General features: G+C 36.2%; 2 protein-coding genes across 3 annotated transcripts; one reads left to right on the plus strand and one right to left on the minus strand.

Annotated features, from left to right (window-relative positions):
* Positions 1-2,885: 2,885 nt before the first annotated feature.
* LOC6043449 (zinc finger protein 493) lies at positions 2,886-7,696 on the minus strand. The gene is made up of 3 exons (XM_001870951.2): positions 7,516-7,696; positions 4,317-4,445; positions 2,886-4,250 (listed from the first exon to the last, which is right to left on the minus strand). The coding sequence occupies exons 1-3, from the start codon at positions 7,602-7,604 to the stop codon at positions 2,918-2,920; spliced, it is 1,551 nt and encodes a 516-aa protein (XP_001870986.2). The 5' UTR covers positions 7,605-7,696; the 3' UTR covers positions 2,886-2,917.
* Positions 7,697-7,820: 124 nt separating this feature from the next.
* On the plus strand, positions 7,821-24,542 carry LOC6043451 (arginine/serine-rich coiled-coil protein 2). 2 transcript variants are annotated; one of them, XM_038260048.1, is made up of 5 exons: positions 7,821-8,012; positions 16,172-16,405; positions 17,081-17,131; positions 22,765-23,094; positions 23,166-24,542. In XM_038260048.1, the coding sequence occupies exons 1-5, from the start codon at positions 7,956-7,958 to the stop codon at positions 24,306-24,308; spliced, it is 1,815 nt and encodes a 604-aa protein (XP_038115976.1). In that variant the 5' UTR covers positions 7,821-7,955; the 3' UTR covers positions 24,309-24,542. The 2 variants fall into 2 exon arrangements, with proteins under 2 accessions (XP_038115976.1, XP_038115977.1); XM_038260049.1 differs by lacking the exon at positions 17,081-17,131 and having other exon boundaries at positions 7,822-8,012.
* The last annotated feature ends 1,910 nt before the right edge of the window (positions 24,543-26,452 follow it).

Raw genomic sequence — 26,452 nt, forward strand, 5'->3', positions numbered from 1 at the left:
AATCAAGTTCTGCAAAATTTTAGGATCATCTAGACATCCTAACAAATCACTGGAAAGAAGAATCATCTTGATTGGTTGAGTTATGCCCGAGAACCATTGAGTTGAAGTTACCATTCCAACTTTTTTGGAGCCTTGGGCGTTGGAATGTTAAGAAGTGAGCTCGACATGACCTCAAAATGGGGCAGGCTAATGTATAATGAGGATAAAGAGGTTTTTTTTTTCTTCTAGCCAGGCGTAATGATTTATAAAGCAATATATTACAATATTATTGAATATAGTTAAATAAAAGAGTCGTTATTCGTTATAACCCAAAATCTTTATCAGTAAAAAAAATTCTGAAAAGTTTGTTTGAAAAAATAATGAAATTAGTAGCAAAGTGTTTCCATCTAAAAAGAAAGTTGAACTACTTTTAAAATATTATCAAAATATCGAGTTCAATGCAAACTTTACTAATGCACAAGAAATTTTACTATTAAAGATGGTTTTGGAGTGTAGAACGTGTTTTATAGAAAGTTAAAAATCAAGTGATAAAGATCAGCAAAAAGCAAACTTGTTTTTTTTAAACTATTTTTTTCAAGCTATTTTAGTTTAACAATTTTAGATAATTTATATTTATTTTTCACATGCGGCCCGCGATACTACAACAAGTTTTCAAAATGGCTCGCGAGGTTCAGCTGGTTGAGATACCCCTTGGCTAAATGTTTTAGACAGAAATATTGTGGATTTAGCTCGAAGCTGGATTTTCTGGCATCTTCTCACGATCATTGAAAACGGTCGTGGATAGACCTAGAGGTTCCCAGTTGGAGTGAAAAAAAAATCAATTTGTAGAAAAATTATGGATTAAAATTTTGCTTTTTTATCACTTCTCCGACATCAGGAATAATTATTTGAACATGCTCGCAATTTTTTTATTCGGTCGGAAAAATATTATTTTTCTTGAAAAAACTTTCATTTTTAATCACATGATCACCTTTAATTCTGGCTCGATGCCGCCATCATGCGACCGCGTGCTCCGTTTGTTTGTCAACAAAACTGCAGCTGGATGGTAAGACGAAGTGAGGGGGGAAGAGATTTTGACATTTTTATGCCCGCATCTGGCCCGCCGCCTATTTCATCGGTCGTTGAGTCGCCGGTCGTTTCCATGTGGGCAGCGACCGAGTCCAGCTAATAGGAACTGATCGTGCAATATGTAACTGTGCCAATTTTGAGTCAAATCTGTTAAACCACAGAATAGTAATATACTGGGACGGGACGGCTGGATAGAGTCTTCTTATTGAGTGTTTACGTTTGTATTCTTCTTCTGTTTTTTGCAAGAAAATTCGTGTTCTTAAACAAATATCAAGCAATCTGTGATTAAGATAGCTTGACAATTCAAATTTTCTTGATGATGTTTTTCAACTCAGTGCTCAAGCATGTGGATGACTTGTTGTTTAGTTTCTCCTCGCAGATTTTTTTTTAAAATTTGGCTGTTAAAATTTGCGGTTGGACGTGGGTGGAGAATCCTGAGTTTATGTTCCATCGTTTTACGGTGGATCCGTTCATAAGGAGCTGCGGGATACAAATTACTTGAAATGGTTGGCAAATCAAAGATGAGTCAAAAATGTTCATTTCTTCAATTTTTAATGTGTTTTTTATGAAAGATTTTTTATTTTCATTTGGATGTGAAAATGCAATACGATTTCAATGCGTTTTCTTACATCAATCTAAAAAAATCCTAAAAAGCCTGCAAGTCATTAAATGGGAGGGGAGATTTTTTTTGATCTGCTCCTGTCGTTGTCCCGTTACGCAAAGAAAGTAAATAAATCTTTCCCAGTTCCCCAAAGAGGAGCACGTCGAATTCAACGGCAATTTTTACTCAACTTTAAGTTAACATTCCTTAGGTCGCACGCCCTAAGGTGTCAGAATCGAAAGAAATGGCTGGCAAAAATTCAAATTTGTACCTTCAAAGAGCATAAAAGAAGTTTGTTTTTCAATTTGTGGCAATGTGTTGAAATAAAAAAGTGCAAAAAAAATCAAATAGGCTAAACTGTGGCCATTATTTTTGTTTGCTTTTTAAATCCAGTTCTACAATGTTGTTTCGTCACGCCACATTTTAATTTCATGGGAAACACAGGTTTAATATTGTTCAATTTAGATGACATTTCTATGTAACGCGCAAAAAAAAAAAATAACAAGAGTTTTAAATGGGCAAAAGAATAGTCGGTTCATGAAATGTATTGTTTTTTTTAAAATGAAAATGCTAATAAGTCAACATTCGGTGTACGATAGAAATAAATGCCTTTCAATTGAAAATATTTTAATCAATCTATTAATGCAATTTACAATTATTTGTGAAATTGATTTAAATTCGTTTTATTTTTTTTTTCAACTCAAATTACAATACTTCTCATTTTCTCCTCATAAGAAAGGACTGGTTTAGGTTGACAGAAGCGGCCATGTTGAAAGTGGTTTAGTTTGACAATAGGTTTTTTTCTCTTTGTTTATCCCATCCCAGGTAATATATTACCATATAATATCAGTTTATGGCCAAACTGTAAGATTCTTGTAGGAAATTCAATTCCCTACAACTTTGTCGAAGGGTACAAGCAAATCCGAGTTGATCCGGATGAGTTATTATTAGCAATGCGATGAAAAAAAAAATCGGCTTATATACTTGAAATATTAGACGTTATTTTTTGAGTTGTTACCCTGGAGCAACACTTGAAATGGGCAGTACGACATTTCTCTTTAATATTCGGAATTAATAAATTTATTTAAAATGTTAAAAAAGGTTATTCCTGACCTTTCGTTTCGTATGCTTGATAGCTTTGTGAATGACATTGGCAATGTGATACAAAATTTTAACAAAACAAAACACATTTCAAGCTAATTTGCTTTATATGCTTTATATGAAGAATTCACGTATATTACACTCCCCTCACCTCTCGTGCTTCTTTCGATGCGTCCTGAGCTGCCCGTCCGATTTGAAAACCAGGCCACACCGACCGCACTCAAACTTCTGCCCGGAGTGGTAAATCAACCGGTGACTCCTAAGGAGCAGCACCTCGCTGAACCGCTCGGAACATATTTCGCACACAAAAATATCCATCGGATGACCCGGATGGGTCGACTCAACGTGCTTGATAAGCTCCCTGCCGCGCTTGAACTGCTGCCCGCACGCCGGACACGCCAACGGTGGTTGAGGTTTGGTGGACGCTGCTTTGGTGGTTGGGTTGGGACGATTTTCTTCCGATGGGTGATCTCGCTGGACGTGGAACTTTAGGTTCGATGACTGGGAGAAGCTTCTGTCGCACAGTTTGCACTGAAAGGGTCGCACGTTGCTGTGAACTAGCATGTGGCGTTGGAGATTGCGTTCGTTGGCTATTACTTTACCGCACGTGGGACAGTTGATCTTTTTTTGTTCGAAGTGATGTTGAAGATGTTGGGAAAGTTTGTGCTTGTGGAAAAAATTGGCGCAATATTCGCAGAGCCGCATTGGGTCACTGTCCCGATGTTTGTAGGTTAAATGATACTTGAGTAGGGTTTCGTTTTTGAGTTGCTTTGGGCACAGATGACAATGGTAAACCTTTTTGCACTGTGTCTTGAAGAACGGATGCTCCGGAATACTGTAGGAATCCGAATCACTGCTGTCTGGAACTGGTTTGTCCTTTGTCTTTCGTTTCTTAGCTTCAGCGTCTTCTTCCTTATCTTTAAGAGATCGACGCAATTCCTCTATCGCCAGCCGATTCGCTTGAAACTCAGAGTACATCTTCCAAAACAGATCCACCTTGACCAGACATTCCCCGCAAATTATCGTGCAAAAGTCATTCCTCTCAATTCGTATCCCGAAGCAGGTCTCGATGATGTGCGACAGGGAGCTCTCTCCGGCGAAAGGACTGAAAGCGGACACTCCCGGAACTTTGGTCATCAGACAAAGCCGGCAGCCAATATTTCTTAGCGACGTAATCTTAGGCTTTTTTGGTGGCTCCATCACGGTGTCTTCGGAATTTTTCGCGCTCCTAGCTAGCGATTCCTCCATCAACTTTTTGATTTTTATTTGCCGAGTCATGTCCACCTTGACCTTGCTCGGCCGGCCTAAGTAATCCTTGGAGGGACAGTTTGAGATGGCTTCGACTGGTCTCTCTGCTGGTTTGCGTGAATCGACTGTTATTGGACGGTCCACTTCGCTTGTCTTGGTGACGTCCACAACTTCAAATGTAGGAGCTTGACGGCACCTGGGGCTTCGCGTCGGAACCGCCGTTGGTCGAAGACTACAAATACGATTTCAATAATTTGATGTTATGTGACTAAAATTATATTCTACTTCATGCTCTCACCCCTGCGTTTTGTAGCAAGGATTGACAAAGTCTTCAAGCTCAAAGTGTTCCTCGCAAATAACGGCCGATGGGCAAAATTCCATCACGTCGCAGGCTTCCCGCCACCTGTCCATGTCGCGTTGTTTGTGTCTTGAAAAAAAAAATGTAATTTGTAATTTGTTGTTTTATTGGGCATAACACTTTATATCAAGTCAAGGAAGAAACTACAGAAGGTTATAAAAGATCCAAAGATAAAATCAAACAAATAGTAATAGTGATACGGCAATAATTTTATTTGGCAGCGATATCCTGTTAGTTAGACTTTTTATCAGGGCAAGGATGAAAACTGTTTAGAGTATTAAGTTGGGAGAAGTAGGATACTAGCAGGCCCCAATTTGGTTTTACGCCGACTCGATTTGAAGGTTAGAAGGAGTGCACTGTTTACATGGACTTAGCACAGTTCGATGCGGTCGTCGATTTTGTTCGGGGAAATTCGTCGACACACGAGCTGTCAAATGACGTCACGGTGTAAAACCTAATGGTGTTTATGCTCTTCAAAAGAAAGGGGTCAAGAAACAGCTTCACGAACGGCAGAACAAAAGAGAGAGAACGTTTTCTTGGGGCTTTTCTTCACCCTCTCTGGCTTGCTTTCGCTATAAGTACGGTATGCTGATCGGAAGGAACGCGGTCAAGAAATGTTGCGTGTTCTTTTCGTGACCCCCAAGAAAAGTTGACAGTTCGGTATGAGCGCGATTGACGGTGTGCGCGCTTGAGGTTGTTTGGAGGAAAAAATAAAAAGATTAAAAATATTCAAAAGTTAAAATTAAAAAGATTATAAATTTTTATTCAAAAACTTTTAACAACAATTATAAACAAAATTAAAAATCAATAATTGAACATTTCTTTAAAAAAACAGAAAATCAGAAATTCTTAAATTCTTAAACAAGAAAAACTATGATTAAAAAATATGTAATTATGAAATAAGGAAATTTAAAAAAAAATAGGAAATCAGGGAATTAGGAAATTTGGAAATTATGATATTAGCAAATTAGTAAAATAAAGAAAATTAGGAAATAAGGAAACAAGGAAATTAAGAAATTAGGAAATAAGAAAATTTTGAAAAATAGGAAACTAGGAAATTAGGAAGTTAGGAAGTTAGAAAATTAGGACGTAAGGAAATTAGGAAGATAGGAAATTAGGAAATTAGGAAATCAGGAAATTAGGAAATTAGGAAACTAGGAAATTATGAGTATAGAAAGTTAAGGAAATTAGTAAATTTGGAAAGATGGAAGTCAGGAAATCTGGAAATTATTAAATAAGTCTGGTACAAATTGGGTACAAATGATTATTTTTTTTTTCCTGAATTCTTAAATTCTTAAATTCCTAAATTCTTAAATTCATAAATTCCTAAATTCTTAAATTCTCGAATTCTTAAATTCTTAAATTCTTAAATTTTTAAATTCTCGAATTCTTAAATTCTTAAATTTTTAAATTCTTATATTCTTCTATTCTTAAATTTTTAAATTCTCTTATTCTTTAATTCTTAAATTCTTAAATTCTTGAATTCATAAATTCATAAATTCTTAAATTCTTAAATTCTTAAATCTTAAATTCTTAAATTCTTAAATTCTTAAATTCTTAAATTCTTAAATTCTTAAATTCTTAAATTCTTAAATTCTTAAATTCTTAAATTCTAAAATTCTTAAATTCTTAAATTCTTAAATTCTTAAATTCTTAAATTCTTAATTCTCTTATTCTTAAATTCTTAAATTCCTTAATTCTTAAATTCTTAAATTCTTAAATTCTTAAATTCTTGAATTCTTAAATTCTTAAATTCTTAAATTCTTAAATTCTTAAATTCTTAAATTCTTAAATTCTTAAATTCTTAAATTCTTAAATTCTTAAATTCTTAAATTCTTAAATTCTTAAATTCTTAAATTCTTAAATTCTTAAATTCTTAAATTCTTAAATTCTTAAATTCTTAAATTCTTAAATTCTCAAATTCTTAAATTCTTAAATTCTTAAATTCTTAAATTTTGAAATTTTGAAATTCTTAAATTCTTAAGTTCTTAAATTCTTAGATTCTTAAATTCTTAAATTGTTAATTTTTCATTCCAGATTTTTTTTTTAATTTTGGAAGAAATAGAGTTTTTGATTGTTATAATTTCGAGGTTTTCTTAAATTTGTAATCACGAATTTCTATGTTTCCGATTTTTATAACTTTTGAAATTTCGACTTGTACATTCGTTCCGAGTTTTGACATTTTTGAGCTATAAAATTTATAAAAACTTTTATGTTAAAATTATTATTATTCATTCCAAATTTCATATTTTTGTTGAAATTTTCTTTATTATTAAAAAAAAAAAGTTATTTGAAATTTCGGAAATGTTTGATTTTTCATATTTTTGAATTTGTTGTTAGGCTGGATTTCAAAATTTCAGATTATTATTGTATTTTCAGTAAAAACATAGATATTTGTATGATTATTGTCAAGTTTCATTTCACTCTGATTTACTGCATTTTGGTCCCGCGAGTGTGGATCAATCGAACAGCGCAGGGGACTCGTAATATAGAGTACTGATGGGTACTAGCAATAAATAGTTGGTGACACGATGGCCGACATCTATAAAGACTACTTCTTTTTTTTACTCCATTTCGACCAAAAAACTTAATCTGTCCTTTAAATTTTAATATTCTGCGTTTTGAGATTCGGCGGCAATTTTAAATATTAATATATCCAATACAAAATTATTTAAACGTTTGTAGTTATCAGTCGCATTCAAAAAAGAAAATGGCAATTATTTGATTTTTTCATCAAAACATATTGCAAATAAGCACCGCGCGAAGAAACGTCAAACGCAATCTTTCCGTTTCTGTTACTTTTCAGCTGCGTACCGCTTAAGAAAAATCTTTTCGTGACCCTTTCCTTGACCGTTTCTTGGGCGTTTTTTATATGGAGTTTTGCGTTCCTTCCGATCAGCATACCAGCCTATAGCGAGATTATCCTTGTCAACCGGGACAGAAAGTTTGAATGTAAAAACAATGAATTTACAACGGATTTTTTTGTTAAAATAATCATCGTTGTCAAATCGTTGTTCGGTGTTTTTTGAACTCAGCGAAATTTTGTCGATTTATAATTAACCCAGAAATTTGCTAAGTGTCAGTCTGAGTGTAAAATAGTGTTTTCCTTCGGTCCGCAATAACACTCTAGAATAGTTACCTGGTTGAGTGAACCAGGAAGAACGACAGTTTGCTTGGGCCAGGTGCAAAGTTCCGGCAACCGGGAAATGCACACCTTCGGTTCACCATTCGGCCGCGTTGGAGATAAAACGGATTGTAGTTTGAACGCCGCTCGGCAACAACACTTTGTTTTTGTTATGAAAATGATTTTGACGTTTCGCCTCCAACGCTTTTGAGAATCAGTCCAAAACTGGAGCAATCTCACATGAGCGTGCATAATTTGCTGCATGGGATTTCGATGTGTTTGCCTTTTTGCAGCAGAGAGCGGAGAGAACTGTCACTTTTGAAACTTCATTATTTTTCGAGTTTTCGTTGCGTGCGGTTGATTTTTCGCGTTTTCTTCTGGCAGTGTGGACGGGGCGACGACGACGCATCAGCAGTTTGGAAAATTAAAGATTTTTCCCCTTTCACCACTCCAAGATGGATTCTCTGCTGCAGAACTACAACAGCGACGACGAGGATTCCGCTCCGGAACGGGTAATTGCGGGGGGGAAACCAAATTTGTGGTTTGATTTGCGATCGGTCGTTAATAAGACGCAGGGGGAATCCGCCCCGGTGGTCTCACTGTTTACGTTTTCACTCAAAAAAAAAAGTGGGCTTGGCGCAGCGCTACTTCCGTAAAAGGAAGCAAATGCGGCGGCGACCGAGCTGAGGTTTTGAAAAATCGATATTTGCCAGTTAGTGGAATATGTTGATGCTATTTGGGAAACACTTTCGAAGTCGGTTTGAAACATAATGAGTTTGGATTGAAATCAAAGAAAACAGATGAAAATAAATATTTCCTCATGTTTATGTGTGAAACGAGAGAAATTTTTTGACACTCAACCAATGCGTTTCTATTTTGGTAATTTTTGTCGACAGAAAAAATAATACGTAACACGTTCTTCCCCTGGGAATGGTTTAGATTTGATAATCGAAATGAAAATGTTCATGCTTCAGTTATCAATAACTCAAAACCAATATCGACAACTAAAGGGTTGGATCAAATCACCAACAGTATCGGGATGAAACAATAAATTAAATAAAAAATATTAATTCTGAAGGCTCACTCGGATATCCGGATGAATAATGCTAATGCTCGGAGCATTGAAAACTTAAATTTTCCTTTAATCCGCAGTATTTCAGCAACCAGAGATCCAATCTACAATGTTTTTTTTTCTAGACAAATTTTATGGAACTTCTCTTATTTAACTTTTTGAAAAAAAAAACAGGAATGGTCAATAAAATTTAAAATTACAACCCTTGGGCACCGCTCATCTGATGAACCATGTAAACAATTTACAGTTTGATAGAAACCTAGTAGGGTAGAGTAGTCATCAATGAGACACGGGGAACAATGATAAAATCTGGAGTTTTTTTTTTGAAAAGGTCCAATAAACCAAATTTCCAGTTTTTCTTTTTGGGTGTTTTTGAAAGCGCCTTGAGTCAGGGGTATTAAAAAACATCCAAGAAGCAAAAACTGAAAATTTGGGTTATTGAACCATTAAAAAAAAAAAAAAAACTCCAGAAATGGCTCTCACAAGTCGTAGTTTCAACCAATCAGGCTCATATTTGGGGGAAAGGTGTGTCTACTGGATACACGTCTGCCATTTTAGTGGCTTTGGTTATGGACGCTCCCTTGCCCTTGCAAACTTATTCATACTTGTTTGATTCTGGGGTGTAAAAGAAACTATGGACAAAAATTAAATTTTCGCTCGTAGGCTGCCATTTACACCAAAATAAATATTTCTTCGGATTTCTTTCGACGTTCCATAGGGAATGGGTTGGGCTACAATGTACTTTCATTTGGTTTGACCAAAATTAAGAATATACCCAGAATCCAGGGCTGTCTCATTGTTCCCCACTCTGTTCAGCCCATGGGTAACAATTTGACACGTTGATTTTTCTTCATTAAACTTTTCAAAATCTTTGGAAATCTTTCAAAGCATGAATTGAAAGTGATTGTTGGCATATTTATTGAGTTTAAACTTCATTTAACCAAAAATAAAAAAAGTTATTTGGTATGAATATATGGATTTTACAAAATTACTGTAACTTTTGTTAATTAAAGTTTCAAGTTGGCAAAATTGTTTTAAAATTTTCAAGCCAAGTCACCTGCAATGATACAATACAAAAACATTATGTTTAGCTCGAAAAGTTTTGATTTTTATAGAGTGTCTCATTGTTCCCCAACTGTCTCACTGTTCCTGCCAAGTGCGTCTACAATGAGACAGTTGAAGAACTCTGGCTGTAGACATCAGATCGATCTCATATTTTGGTCAATGCTAGAAAACTTTATAGAAAGAAAATGTAACAAAAAGCTCATGAAAAAATGCAGATGAAAAATACAAAAATCATTCAAAGTTGAAAACCAAAAGTGTCTCATTGATGACTACGCTACCCTACTACGTTTTGTTCAGAATCTAATGACGGGTTGGTACGAAATTCCAACAATTTTTGCTTTTTGGGTGTTTTTAATAGCCCTGACTCCAGGCGGTTTCAAAAACACCCAACAAGCAAAAAATTTGGTTTATTGGACCTTCAAAAAAAAAGCCAGATTTAGACTCGACTGTCGAGAACAGAACACTGATGAAGTCCGCAAGTAGTAGACGAAATACGTATCTGTCAAGATATTAAAAATATATAGCGGAATTAAAAGGACCAACTCGTCTCTTTGTATTCACAAACTTTTATACTATTGCAAAAATAAAATATTTTCAAAATTTTTAAACCAAGACTAACATTTTAAAAGGGCGTTATATTGAATATTGAAATGTTAGTCATGATTCAAAAAATTTGAAAATATTTTTTTCGAAAAGTTCGGAAAATTTAACGACTGTTTCATATTTCAACATTGTACATTGAACCATTAGTTGCTGAGATATCGACGTTAGAAAATGGTGAGTTGTTTGGTTGAGACTTGGAAAACATCAATTTTCATGTTTTTAAACATTTGCATGGCAATACCTCAGAAACTAAGGGTCGTATAACAAAGTTCAAAAAAGCAAAATATAGAGAATGTTCTCAGCTTTTCAAAGATATTTTTCAAATGTGGGCAAACATGTGCACTAATTAAAAAAAAAGGAAAAACTGCGACTATTTTAAAAAAAGTTTCCTAACACTGGCCTTAACTTGAGAACGGTGCACTTTATGAAAATTTCACTCAAGTACTTTTTGATTGCAAATTTGATTTTACATCGAAAAATGAAGTTGAAAAATGTTTGCGACCAATATTTCAATTTTTTGAAAAAATCAGTGTTGATTCAAAAATTCATAACTCGGTCAAAGATTTTTTGCACAACCTGGAAATTTCTGAAAAGTTTGCATTTTATGTCCTCTAAAACATATCAAAAAATGAAAATTTTAAAATAGTGTTTTTATGCAAATCAAGTTTTAGTGACAAAAAGGTAAATAAAAAATCACCATTTTTTTTACCCTGCATTATTTTTTTTTCAGTGTAATCCATATCCATACCTACAACTTTGCCGAAGACACCAAATCGATCAAAAAATTCCTTCAAAAGATATAGATTTTTGAATTTTCATACATCGTTTTTGTATGGACAGCTGCCAAATTTGTATGGAAAATTATATGGACAAACTAATGATGCAAAATGGCTTCTTTGGGCATACAGAAGGCACCAAAAAAGTTTCAGTCGGATTAAAAAATACAAAAATTGAAATTCTAAAAAAGACGGATTTCGTAGAGAACTGCTCATTATGTACTTTTTTCGCTTAGGGGAGAGTGGGGAGACTTGATCCCCGGGGACACTTGACCCCAAGCCTGTATCTCGTCAGCATGTGGGTAAAACAATTGGCTTTGTTCTAGAAAGTTGTGCGAAATCAACTAAAACTCATTGTAGAAAACAAAGAAAAAAATTAAAAAAATTTTAGATTGAGTTACACACATTTTTCTAAAAAGTGCTGCAAAAAACTTCCAAGAGATCTTTTATCTTTGTTTTAATAAGTTTAGAAAACACTTAAAAATAATTCAAAAAAATATTTTTTGTACATGAATTGTTTGATAAACATATCAACTCCAAAACCCTTACAAATTTGACGTTAATTTTATCGTCATACTAATTTTACAATCAATTGTTTAAAAAAGTGCGTTTAGGGAGACTTGATTCCTGCATTTTTTCAGTCACTGGAATCAGCCTTAAGATTAAATAATTGGGCTGGGTTTTCGTACATAGTTTCCTTCAGTATAGTTGAACATAACTTACTGCAGTTTGAACCATTTTTCAAAAGTTTTGTAAACAAAAATTACCAGCTTTTGTAAACATGCTCAATTTTGGTCTAAAAAAGAAAAGTTTAGGTTTTTTTTTTCCTGGAGATGGAGCCACACGTTGCCGTCGTTTCAGGGCTACTTGCAAAGATGGTTTCCGATGTTGATATATACAGTGAGTCAAATATTTGTCCGTACCCCCCCCGTACGGAAAATGTTTTTGATATAAAAGTACATAAAATTCGACTAAAGTGCCATGTTTTGTACATCAATCGACGCGGCAGAATATCCTCTTTAAGACACTGTCATTGGATTTGCAAAAAACTTTTTCTTAAAAAATACAAAAATAGTTTACTGAAAAAAGTCAAAAAAAGAGGTCAAATAATTGTCCGTACCCCTAGTAAAAGTACAAAATCTGATCGATTCAAGTGAATTTATTTATGAAATGTTGTTTCTGTGTCAAATACTAGTACCTCTAGCCAGTTTGTGACAACTTTGAACTTCTGATAACTTTGTTTAGTTAGTTTATATAAAAAATTGGTTTAAATTTAGTATTTTTAAGTAAAACTTATCAAAACATAAGTTTATAAACAACTATTTTTATAAAATTGCTATTTTATGTTGTAAGAGTCTCTATTGAACAAGTTTCAACAATATTTGTTCAAAATATACATTGTTTTCATCTTTTTCATTGACATTTTTCGATCAAAAAATACTGTTTCGGAACAATACCGTTGAACAATCCGGATTGTCCCGGAACCGGTATAACCCCTCGGTGGGAAATTTTGTGGTGGTCAGATAGAGGACAAAAAAACCCACCTCTTGCAATTTGAAGCATCCAATTTCGTCCACTACAGCCCGATTACGAGGCCCTAGTCTGAAATTTGAAATTTTAAAATTCCTCAAGCAAAACATTCTGACCCAGGACGGTACAGAAATTCTCAGCACGGAAAGTGAAAATTTAAATTTTCAGACTAGGGCCTCGTAATCGGGCTGTAGTGGACGAAATTGGATGCTTCAAATTGCAAGAGGTGGGTTTTTTTGTCCTCTATCTGACCACCACAAAATTTCCCACCGAGGGGTTATACCGGTTCCGGGACAATCCGGATTGTTTAACGGTATTGTTCCGAAACAGTATTTTTGATCGAAAAATGTCAATGAAAAAGATGAAAACAATGTATATTTTGAACAAATATTGTTGAAACTTGTTCAATAGAGACTCTTACAACATTAATTAGCAATTTTTTTAAAAATAGTTGTTTATAAACTTATGTTTTGATAAGTTTTACTTAAAAATACTAAATTTAAACCAATTTTTAATATAAACTTACTAAACAAAGTTATCAGAAGTTCAAAGTTGTCACAAACTGGCTAGAGGTACTAGTATTTGACACAGAAACAACATTTCATAAATAAATTCACTTGAATCGATCAGATTTTGTACTTTTACTAGGGTACGGACAATTATTTGACCTCTTTTTGACTTTTTCAGTAAACTATTTTTGTATTTTTAAGAAAAAGTTTTTTGCAAATCCAATGACAGTGTCTTAAAGAGGATATTCTGCCGCGTCGATTGATGTATAAAACATGGCACTTTAGTCGAATTTTATGTACTTTTATATCACAAACATTTTCCGTACGGGGGGGTACGGACAAATATTTGACTCACTGTATCACACATTTATTTTATATTTATATACTTGTGTTGGTAGAAATCACAGCTTTTATAATATGTAAAATTGCACGATATTGATTTTTTTATTTGAATCTCAATATTCTTGTTCGTAAAATCTGTTAGAAACAGGTTTAAATCAGTTTGATAATGGGGATGAATAGTTAGTTTTTTTTGTAACTTTTTTTAAGGTTGTTAAATAATAATTATTATTATTGCAGACTCCAGTTATGTGTAAGCCAGTTTAGTAATACTATCAAGATCTCTAATTCCAAATGAAGTGGTATACTAACCATTCTGAATTGTCAAAAAATCCATAGAGTCTCGATCAATCAATAATGAAATGATATCTGACAAAATTCGTTAATCTGTTGAACTAACGGTTTTCGGATTATGGTTGTATCGACCATTGTTGCGAATTGAGGATCTATTGGAGTTTTGACGATCAAATAGAGCCTAACATTTCAAAAGGACACACAGGTGTGAACAGGATTGTGTCTCTTTCACTCAAATTTTAATTTACATAAGGTATGATAGGGATACACTCTTGTTTGCAAAGCTTGTGTGCCCCAATGAACTGGAAGGCACGAAATAGTCGTATTAACAACGAGTGTTCAACTTGTAAAATATGAACATTTCATTATTTTATATTGTTTTTGGAAGCAGCAAGACAGGTTTTAAAACTAGGTAAAGAAATGATTGGCATTGTAATTAAAATTTCGGGGATTTGAGATTCAAGTTACTTTCAGACAGTTTAGTTGAGGTTGATTCAAGTTAGGTAGTTTTCCCAGAAAAAAAGGCCTCAAGATTTATGTTCTCTTGACAACTTAGTTTTCATCTTTAATTTTCCAGTAAATTTATTTGATTTCCTTTAAATTTGAAATACATTATAGGTTCCCTTTGTATAAATCTCAAATTAGTTTTAGATTAAATCATAATTTCAGATTTCCTTTATTCAGTTTTGCCTTCCTCACCTCACTGAGGCAAGGCTATAAAATCACTCAAAAATTGAACTTTTTAAATAAGCCTCCCAGATATACCTTTACGTATACATATCGACTCAGAATCAAATTCTGAGCAAATGTCTGTGCGTGTGGATGGACGTAGAATTTTTTTTCTCACTCACTTTTCTCGGAACTGGCTCGACCGATTTTGTCCGGATCTATGTTTTTGGATTTGCCTTCAGGTTCTTTAAGACTTTTTTAAATTTCATCCGGCTTGGTGCAGTACTTTAAAAGATATGTTCGAAAAACTGTTTTGGTTGATACTAAAAGGGTCATTATTTACATAATTTGAAAGCTCCGGCGGATAGCTGTCGGAACTTTACGCTCAGTGCACGCACACAAACACTGCAGTGCTTTCAAATGGTTCATTAAATTTATCATACCTAGATGGCAGCACTCAGATGTATAGTGTCTTTACTAAGTAAGCGTTAGCCAAAGCTTTCGTAGTGTGTGGTTGCAAGGCTTTTAGGAGGAAGGCAGCAACCACCTTCCGGTGGATTAAGTAACGTTTTAAAGTTAGATTAACGTAACTGCTCAAGTCATCCAAGTTCTTACTACTCACACCTACACTAATTTTCTTTCACCTTCCCCCTCCCGATCCCCTATATCTTCCGGTGGTGTTCATTTTGTATGCAATACTAGTTCGGCCACTACCCTTTTTTCCACAAGAAACCGGACTTGGACTGACTTGAGGCCGCGTCCCCCACCTTGCTCCGTAAAACGAAAACGAAACGAAAAAAGAAAAGTTTAGGTTTTTAAATATTTTGCATGCTAAACTTGTTATATTTTGAACACAAACGTACAGGTTTAATGTGAAATTGCTGTAACTTATAGAAAATTAAAAGTTTGGATGAATAAGAAACATTTTGCTTAAGATTTCTTCAAAATGTTGAATGGGGGATCAAATTACCCCCAACATTTTGAAAATGGCGGTTAAAAATATTTTTTTAAAACGCTTGGCATGATTCGAAGAGTTTATCTGATGAAATACCTTTATCAGCCAAACATAGTTGAATGTTTAAGCTTTCAATTCATGCAAAAAGCTCATAGTTTTGTGAGAAATTGACAGAGTTATGTGCGATACAAAAAAGGGGATCAAGTCTCCCCACTCTCCCCTACAATTGCAAAAATAGAGCAATGTTTGTTAGTTTGCCGTGAAACTCTAAATTCAATAATCATTCTGCCCTTCGAGACATTCGGCATTTTGAGACGTGTTCTGAGCAAAAGATAAAACTCGGCCTTTTGAATTTCGGCCTTCCGAGATTCCGCCTTTTGAGTTTCGGCCTTTTGAGGCAATCCCTTCAACATGGCAGTACCGTTTGACCGTTTTGGCGTTTCTTATAAAGTGTGTTGCACAAAGTACAAGTATGAGACTGCCGAAGGGGTAATTAAAAATTAACATGTCTTAAAAATTTTAAGCATTTTATTGTTTCAATGGTGGATTTTTACCGAAGATTTTAAAGTGTCTAAGGATTTGATATACTTCTGAAAAAATTGGAACAATTCGTCTGCCTTCGAAACAAACATAATCACGTACCTGCCTTTCTTTGCATATTAGGTAGTTCTGAGACATTCGAATCATCTCAGAAAGCAATAACCAGCTTGCTAACATGCATTGAAGGGCAGCCAAAACCCCTCACCCACACCAACCACACCTCTCTTCCCCCTTTACCAACCACGAACCAAAGTGCCACATAATAATACCATTTGCTGTCTGCCCACATACATCCTGAATAGTCGACCCTTCCATTTAGGATTCCACACCGGTGAAGAAAGTTCGCCCCAGCACCTCCACCACCAACAAGTCGTCAGCTCGACGGGAAGAGCCCCCCTCTGCTGCCAGTGGCAGTGGTAGCAAGAAGCGCAAATCGTCCCACCACGATGAGTACGACGAAAAGGCCAAGAAGCGAACTACTGCCCCGGCCGGTGGAGACGACAAGAAGCGGCAGTCCGCCAAGGACGAGGACACCAAGAGGCGACCCAAAAAGGTAAATATTTTACTCTCGTTTTGATTAAGTTTTCAAACCATAGCAAAAAAAAAACAAACTTCCCTTTTTCGGCGTGGTTTTGGGAATTCGTCGTTAGGATTGTCTCAGTCTTTGTTGCTTGAACAGGAAATAAGGGCGATCGATTCCCACGGGTCGCTATTTCTGCGAATGGTCTCTCCACTTGCAGAAATCGACGACCGTTGGATTCGATACCGGCCACGTTGTTCGCCGTCATGCGGTCGTTTTGCTTACTTCTGTTTCGTAAAAAAAACTGATGGTCAAATTGCGTTCGCCCCACCCCCAACTCTCTCCCAACAAAATCAATCTTTTACAAAAAAAAAAAAAACTGCCAATTTCCTCGAATAATCTGACACTTGTTATGTCGTTCAAAGAAATCCATTTTAATATGAAAAAAGCAAAAAAAAAAGTTCATACCAAGTGAAAAGTGTGTGCCCCAACCCCCTCAAACAAAAAAAAAAAAGACGTTAAGTCTCACCCAGAACAAAAAAAAAACGTACCTCACAAGTACCCCCCCGAAAGTGAGCGGCAACTCAACACCCCTGGAAGGAGACGCCCGAAATGTCCGCGCGATGGCGATTGGCGGCCGTTCAACTCAACTGCATGATCTCAAACACGGGTAATATAATTTAATACCACCCTCTTCTCCGTGTATAGAAAACACACACAAACAAAGACGACCGTGTTTCCCACGAAGGAAACGGTGGCGTAAGTATTGTTCAAGGGTCATATTAATTAATGTTCAATATATGATAATGTAGTTTATAAGAATTACAATGAAACAATAACAAGTGAGTGCCGAGAGTGAGAGAGAACATGAGAACAACATGCGACCGAAAAAGTTTACATAAATCATACAATACTCAGCTTCGTTAAAAAAAATCTCAAAGAAATACCTAAAGAAGGTATTAGACTATGACGATAAAAAAAGATCATTTTCAAATTAAGGTAAAATGTGTATTATAGATAGATATTTTCAGCAATTGTACTCTAGAATGTGAACTTCTAGTCGAAAATTAACTGACACATTCACACCTCTGAGTGCCACAGAAGTGGGTTTGTTTGCATCAGATTTGCTTTCTCTTTCTAGAAATTTTTTTTTCATGCGACTTATAGCTGGTTTTTAAATAAATCTAAAATATTTCGCAGGGATAATGACGGCTCGAGTAACGATCTTTGTTTGAATCAGGACACTGCATAATATTGAATGTTTAGCCCTTTTGAAATGTTAGTCTTGATTTAACAAAGTTCCAAAAAAAATATGGAGAATTTTCTCAGCTCTTAAATTTAAACTATTTAACTATTTTCAAAAAAGTTACCTAAAAATGACTATAACTTGAAAACAGTGCACTTTATCAAAATTTCACTAAAGTTTTTTTGATTACAAATTCGATTTTACATCGAAAAATAAAGTTGAAAATTTTTGCGACCGATATTTCGATTTCTTGAAAAAAAAATCGGTATTGATTCAAAAACTCTTAACTCGGTCAAAGATTTATTGTCCGTTCTGGAGATTTCTGAAATGTTGGCATTTGATGTCCCCTAAAACATATAAAAAATAAAAAAAAAATAAAAATAGTGTTTCTTTGCAAACCAAGTTTTAGCGACAAAAAGTGAAATTAAAAATCACCAAAATTTGGTTTACCGTATATAATTTTTTTCAGTGTAGTCTTTATTCATATCTACAACTTTGTCGAAGACACCAAATCGATCAAAATATTCTTTCAAATGATACAGATTTTTGAATTTTCATATATAATTTTTGTATGGACAGCTGCCAAATGTGTACATGGAAAATTATATGGACAAACTATTGATGCAAAATAGCTTCTTTGGGCATACCGATGAGATGGATAAAAAACCGCAACTTTTGAGCTATAGGAAAGTATGGACACAAATTTTACTCGAAAATAGTTTTTGACTCAAATTTTTAATGTTCAATCGCAAAGTACTCTAACGATTTTCTGATAAAGTGCACGGTTTTCCCGATATAGCCACGTAAGGTTTAATTTTAACCAAAATAGTCCAGCTTTAAGTTTTTTTTTTAAATAGTGTCCATGATTCCTAAAAATATTGTTATCTTAAAGTTGAGAAAATTTCCAATAAAAAATTGCCTAAAAGACATTGAAGATTGCACGTTCAAAATCACTCAGTTTTCGTCAAAACCGATGGCTTCTTTGGCCATAAGGAAGACCCCCAAAAGGTTTGAGCCGAACAAAAAAAATATATAAAATGCACGAAATCGGCTTATTTCGTAGAGAATTGATCATGCCAAAAAAAAAACAAAAAAATTTCCGATCTTTTGAATTGTAATAATTTAAAAAAAAGCTCAATTTGAAAATTTCTTAGGGAAACAGTACATATCATTAAATAAAACTAATTACATTATTGCAGTTATGCTACTGTGATAACATTGCAAATTTTCAATGAATTTATGAAAATATTTTTTCCTTAGAGTTATACCTCTTTTCCAATCTGCGGCCCTAAACTTCAAATTTGTGAAAAATAAATTAAAATGCCTTCAATAGAGTCCAAAAACTCTATGTAAAGTTGTATGTACAACGGTAAAAACACAACTAAAAATCATTTCTGATCACTTTTTTTCATTTTTAAAATTAATTAATAATTAATGCAAATAATTAATAGTTAATAATAATTGGGTCCTAAAATGAAGCTTAGATTGCTGATGATTATTGTTAACCGCGATAAAGCTTACTTTTCTGAGTAGAATGACCCTTTGCACGACCACAAAGAGTTTAAAATGGATTTTTAAATCAATTTTGAAAAATTATCCTCGCGGTCCTTCTTGACAGAAAAGCTCCTACTTGACAGCTTGTTCCGAGGGGACCATAGTTGATCCATCAAAAAAATGTTGTCTTGTAAATATTTTTTTTTTGCGTTAAAATGAAAAAAAAGTGATCAGAAATGGTTTTTAATCGTGTTTTTTACCATTGTACATAAAAATTGACATAGGGCTTTAGTACCCAATTAATGCAAAAAAAAATGACAAGACAACATTTTTTAGATGAATCAACTATGGTCCCTTTGGAACGAGCTGTCAAGTAGGAGCTTTTCTGTCAAGAAGGTCCGCAAAGTATTTTTGCCTTCCTCACCTTACACGGTGGGTAAGAAGGGGATTATTATGCAACTTGCATGCACCACCGGAAATTCTTTCTGGAGGTTGTTGGGGGGACTATTCTGAGTCAGATAAATCAACTCCCACAATATTCTGTCGGTGAAAACTGTTTTATCTCGATTTGAAGTAAAAAAATCTAATATATCACCTAAAAAATCAAAATTACGTCTAAAAACTCGGTCTATCTCTGGACAAAGATGAAAATGTGGATCTGTCCTACACGCCAATGATGTTTAAAATAAACGCTTCAGTGACCAAAGTGACTGAAAAATCTACATTTTTGAAAAACATGATTTATACGGGTTAAATCTCATTCAAAATTCGAATGCAAAACGCCAGCTCCTGGTAAGTTCAATCAAACTCATATTTGGAATTTGAGCTCAGTATGCCCACCGTAACCAGCCCCTTAATGACTGCCAAATGATAATTTTTGTTACATCCTCCTGAGTATGATCATAGTAGGGGAAATCTACCCTTTCCAATCAAACACCTATCTTCGTCATATGGAGAGTTTGATGCTCGATTGAAGCTCCAAAAATACTATTTGGGCTATAAACTTACCAGCAACAGCACCGCCTCGAGTAAGCACGCAAATGTATGCCACTTACTGGCCAAAAAGATCACATTTAATGCACTTTTGATCATAATTTGTATTTTGCGAGACCACTTCTCATCATTTTGTTGGCACACACAGTGACACACACGAGAATCCCTCAAACGCTTAATGAATATCGCCAAAATTAACTTTTCACTTTCGCTTACTTTTTCACGGCGCTTAAGATATGGAATTGCTTCCAACTACCGGCAACATGTTCTTTTGATCATTAGTAAGGCACTCACTTGATGAATAATCCCGAAAAATGTAAGAAATTAGCAAGCGCCATCAAAAAAACAAACGCGCCAAGTCGTTTGACGTTTCAATTTTCACTTTGCATTCCAATCGAAGGCTGAAGAAAACCGAGCGAGAGACGAAGGCAAAAAAGAACAAGGGCTGGCCGTCAACACCACCAGCAACACAGCCAGCGATGCCAGGAAACTTTCCCTATAAATGCCACTTTTCGTGAGTGTTCGTTTGAACTGTCAGCGCAAATGGCAACACTCGACAGAGTGTTGGAAGAAAAAAGAACTAAGCCGATATTAGAAAAATGGGCGTGGCCCAATGCATTCGCCTCGATTAGAATACCCTTGGGATTTTTTTTTTGTTAAATGCTTGGTAAAGAAATAGGGGAACTATACCCTTTTTCAGCCTATTTCTATTATCGGCCTATCAGCACTTTGATCATGAATTACAGCTTATATAAAGTGTTTTTGACTGTTCCAAAGTAATAAATAGCTCAAATAAAAGTGAGCAAGCAACTCTCCATTGTTGAAACATCTGAAAATGTTGATTTAATAGCAGAAACGGCAAAAGTGATGAGAATTGGTCGAACGGCTTAGTGTGATTAAAATGGGTATATTTCCCCTAGAATAACTTTTAGTGAAAGTGAAAATAAACAGAAATGTTCACAAAAACTTGCTCTACTCGTTGGTGTACTTGGTTTTAGTAAAATTCAAGGGAGACTCTAGATTATCCAGCATCATTCAAACACGACCGCTTATTGATTAAAATGGGTAGATTTCCCCTAGCTGTTTATAACAGGAATGAGTTATCGAAGAATTTTGAAAATTGGCAGAAATTTTCCCACTAAAATAGACATAACTTTACTGTAAATGGATAAAATGTCATACTTTTTTCTGCAAAATTGTTCTTCATTTCGTTTGCAACAATGCTACAACACTAGTTTTTCAATTCAGACATGCCAGTTTATTTACCAGAGCAAATTGAAAATATCTTTTAGAAATAACATTATTTTACACCTCCTGATGACGCTGGGACTCAAGTAATGGATCGATTTAAGGTGTACTATGTCAGGGTCCGGTGGTTTAGTGGTTAGCGTGGTAGTCTCTAAACCCCAGTATGGCCTGGGTTCAATCCCAGACGGACCCGGTGGCATTTTTCGAGACGAGATTTGCCTGACCACGCCTTCTATCGGATGCGGAAGTAAAACGTCGGTCCATTTGCGTAAAAGAGGTTTTGGGTGACTCATAATAACCTTCGGACGCCTAGAAATGAGCAGAAACTTGCAACAGGGACCACAAAAGACCCGGGGGTCGTTAAAGTGGAATACTTTGCTTTTTTTATGTCAGGAATATATTTTGTGAACTAAAAATTGATATCTAGATGAAAATGTGCATCTTTGTCCAGAGATAGACCGAGTTTTTAGACGTATTTTTGATTTTTTAGGTGATATATTAGATTTTTTTTACTTCAAATCGAGATAAAATCAGTTTTCACCGACAGAATATTTTGGGAGTTGATTTTTTCTGACTCAGAATAGTCCCCCTAACAATCTCCAGAAAGAATTTCCGAGGTGCTTGCAAGTTGCATAATAATACCCTTCTTACCCACCGTGCTTACTGAGGAAAGGCTATAAAATCACTCGAAAAATGAACTTCTTAGTTAGACCTCCTAGACCTACCTTCATTTGTACATATCGACTCAGAATCACCAGCTGAGCAAATGTCTATGTGTTTGGCTGTATGTAGACATGTGTACCAAATCAATGTCACTGGAATATCTTGTCACAGGCTCAACCGATTTTGGCCGGAATGGTTTTAATTGATCCGTCTTAACGTCCCCTAAGTTGCTATTTAAATTCATGCAGTTTTATCATGTATGTAAAAAGTTATGTTAAAAAACTGTTTCATATAAAATTAAAATTATGGTTAAAAGGGTGGTTTTTTCATGAAACCCTCACATGTTATATATTTTTAGAAAGCATATGAGAAGACCTTTCTTGTGGATTAAGAATTTTCAAGATCTGACTTACCTACATTCTACCAATGTATTCCAAATAGTTTACAATCCATGCTATATGTTTTTTAAATAAAAATGTATTTATATTAAAAATAAAAATAAATTTAAGTCAATTTTTTTTGTTCTCCGATATCTTGATATAAAATTTACATGACCCTAGGGCTGTTGCGAATATTTTTCAGAGTTTATGTCGTTCATTGTATACTCACTCTTGGCACCACTCAGTAAACATATCACGAATTCTTCCGTGACACCATCTCACTACTTCCCTTCAACTCAACAGTCACACCCCACTAGCCACCCTTAACCCGCTTCCGCGGCCACTTGCCTCACTTGTTCTCCTTCCAGAAACGTTCGCGCTCTTCCTCCAGCTCGTCGTCTTCGTCTTCTTCGTCCTCTTCCTCGTCATCCTCGTCGGGGTCTTCGGGCTCCTCCTCGGGCAGTTCCGATTCCGGAGATTCGAGCAGCAGCAGCTCCAGCTCCAGCAGCCGCGGCCACAACCGTCGCTCGAAGCAGCAGCATCGCTCTTCCTCCTCGAAAAAGTCGTCCAAGTCGAAGGTCAAGGTGGCCAGCACTCCGGAAAAGGCGAGCAAGTCGTCGAGCTCGAAGCAGAAGGTGGCCCCGAAGGTGATATCCTTGTCGCCATCGCCGGATCGTCGGTCGGAGTCCAAGCATGAGGTTTGTGGGATTTTGGGGTTTTGTTGGAGGTGGGTTGTTGAACTAATTTATGTGTGTTGGTTTTGTTGCAGAGTTCTTCGAAGGACAAGAAGAAAAGTCCGGAGAAGCGTCGCGATCGGAGCAGTTCGCGCGATCGTTACGAAAGCAGCAGCAAGCGCAAGGACAAAGAGCATCGCAGTCGGAGCGATCGCGAGTACCGGGAGAAGGATCGTTCTTCGAAGCACGACCGCGATGATCGTCGCAGCGATCGGGACAAGCGTGACAAGTACTCGAGTAGCTCGAGCAGCCGGTACAAGGACGATCGCCGGACGGACAAGTACGAGCGAAGCCGCGACCACAAGCGTGACTACGACAGCAAGGATCGTCGCTACCGGCGGTCCTCGTCGCGTGACCGCAAGCGCAAATCCAGTCCGGAACGTAGCAGCCGGAGGAGGTCGCGCTCGAGGAGCAAGTCTCCAGCGGCGATGCCACCGGCCAAGCCGCACTACATGCCGAATCCCCCGGGAGTCGGGCTTCTGCCAACGCCGTTGATGCCGATTCCAACGGGCCCACTTCCCCTCATCAACCCAACCGCGCATATTCAACCGCTGATGAGCCTAAACCTAGGTCCCGTCGAGTTGCCAACGAGACCCGGCACGACCATCGGAGGTGGCCTTCCGATCGACGCGACCACCGCCGCTCTCTCGCGCAGTTCCCTCATCCGAAGCAACGTTAAAGCGGCCCAACTCGAAAAGATGGGCATCGACGTGCTGCAGCAAAGCAAGAAGGCCACCGAATCGGTCCCCCTTCCCTCGTACTACAACCCGGGCGTGGTCAACCCCGTGCGCTACGCCGACCAGGTCCAGAAGCGGAAGCTCCTCTGGAGCCACAAAACCCCCGAAAGCAAGGACGTCTCCTCCAACATCAGCAAGTGGGAACAGGCCAAATTCTCCCAGGACAAGGACGGCAAGGTGGCCTCCAAGTTTCTGCGCCTCATGGGCGTCAAGGACGGCCAAAAGGGACCGGGGGAGGCCACAAAATCCGACACCGCGACAAGCAGCGCTGGCGGCGCCGCTGCCTCCGCCTCCAGCTCCTCCGCCTCCGGTGGGGACAGTATTAAAAAGCAGGAGGAACTCTTCTCCACGATGGAGCAGCAGTACGAGGTGGCCCGGCAGGTGACGCACACGATGCGGGGCGTTGGGTTGGGTTTCAGTTCGCAGCCGCGGACGTTCTAGAGACGCGGGAGCGCAAGGAAATATGCAGGTAGAAATTGTTTGAGTAGCGAGCGAGCGAGATTCACAACTGATTTCGGTTTTGGCGCAAGATTGATAGTTTGTATCGTTAGTTTCGTGTGAAATACGTGCGCGCTGATGCACTTCTTGCGTGGAATCTTACACGTTGCAGGTGTAACGAGGGGGCGCAGGAAACGGTCGAAATTAATAAATAATAATATTATATGGTATGAATAAGCAGATTGTGTTGGTATGCTTATGAAAATATCCGAAAGCCTTCATCAAATTCAATTACCTATATAAATATGTTTTTCTTTCTTTTTTTGTTACTCAGTTTTCAATTTAATCAATATAACTTCGATGGTAACATTTCAAAAGGCATCATGTACATTTTGACACTTTCTGGGTTATTGCATATTCTGAAAGTACTCCTAATAAGCTACCTCTCCACCAAAAATGAGCAAAAGTTACTTCAGTAAAGTCTGTTTAATCATGATTTTAAATAAAGTAACATAAACAAAATCTCTGCCATCACCAGTGCCTGTTTATATAGCTCTGTCACCCTGTCAAACAAAAGGCTGCATGAACCTCGTGACGAAAAAAAAGCAACATGAACAAAGCGCCATGTACATTCGGCGAAGAAAAACGAATCATAACAAAGCACCCCCCTCAATGACAGCAGGGCGATATCGACGTTGGTGATTTCAAAAGGAGTTATGTTTGTTTTACTCAAATAAAATTACGGAAATGATGTTTTATTGAATTTGGATGAATGATTTCAATAAAAGCAACGTTTTTCATCGTTTGTTATTATTAGAACATCTTATTTTGCTTTTATATTAAAATGGGAATTGAAAATGGGTGCTCATCATTCAAAGGCGTTTTTCTCAAAACGCATGGTTTGTACATGATGCTTTTTGAAATGTTGGCGTCGACTTGTTACAGTTTTGAATTCACATTTAAAATAAATTCATGAAACTCCAGAGTGAGTTGTGTCCTATCCCTCGCTTGCTCCAGCTCAAAATCCAGAATCCGGGAATCAGTGCAGTGAATAAGATTTCCATGTTGCATAATTCGTTTCTCCATACAAGTCTCCAAACAAATTGGGAGGCTGTCCATAAAAAATGATATGCAAATATTCTCAAAATCTGTATTTTGAGAAGGGATTTTCTGATCGATTTGGTGTCTTCGGGAAAGTGGTACCGTCATCTAGGGTGAATCGGGACTACAGTCTGAATATGGACAGCAGTGTTTAGAGCACTTAAAGATTTTAAATTTGGAAATGGATGTACACATTTTGTTGGTCTAAGTCTGTTCTATCCGAAACGAACCAGAAAAAATCAAAATATTGTCAAAATCAATTTTCCTGTTTTTTAACCTTTGCATGGCAATATCTCAGCAACTAAGGGTCGTATCAATAAAGTTTAATAAAGCAAAATATAGAGAATTTTCTCAGCTTATTAAAAATATTTTTTCAATGGTGGGCAAACATGGTCACTAGTTTTAAAAATATTAACCTTCGACTATTTTCAACAAAAAGTTAGCTAGAAATGGCTATAACTTGAAAACATTATCAAAAATACACTAAAGTACTTTTTGATTGCAAATTCGATTTTACATTGAAAAATGAAGTTGAAAAATTTCTGCGACCAACATTTTGATTTTTTTTTTTTTTAAATCAGTATTGATTCAAAAAATCATAACTCGGTCAAAGGTTGTTTGCCCATTCTGGAAATTTCTGAAAAGTTGGCATTTGAAGTCCTCTAAAAAATGTCAAAAAATAAAAGAAATTAAAAATAGTGTTTTTTTGCAAATCAAGTTTTAGTGACAAAAAGTGAAATTAAAAATCACCCATTTTTTTACAAGTTTCAGTCGGATTAAAAAATACAAAAAATAAAATTCTAAAAAAAGACCTATTTCGTAGAGAACTGCTCATGTGTTTAAATGGGAAGAAAAGTCGTAAGAGCAATGTCGAACCGCCCCCTTCAAATGTTGCGCCAGAAGTGATCCGGATTGTTTTGAAATTGATAAACTAACAAAAGTTAACTTTTATTTTTTAATATAACTCCATAAATTTTTATTTCTTTAAATATCAATTTTCTTTGTAAAGATTTGATTGATTGTAAATTATTTTGAGAGCATTGATT

This window comes from Culex quinquefasciatus, chromosome 3 (genome assembly GCF_015732765.1).
Source record: "Culex quinquefasciatus strain JHB chromosome 3, VPISU_Cqui_1.0_pri_paternal, whole genome shotgun sequence".
In the NCBI taxonomy this organism is placed as follows: Eukaryota; Metazoa; Arthropoda; class Insecta; order Diptera; family Culicidae; genus Culex; species Culex quinquefasciatus.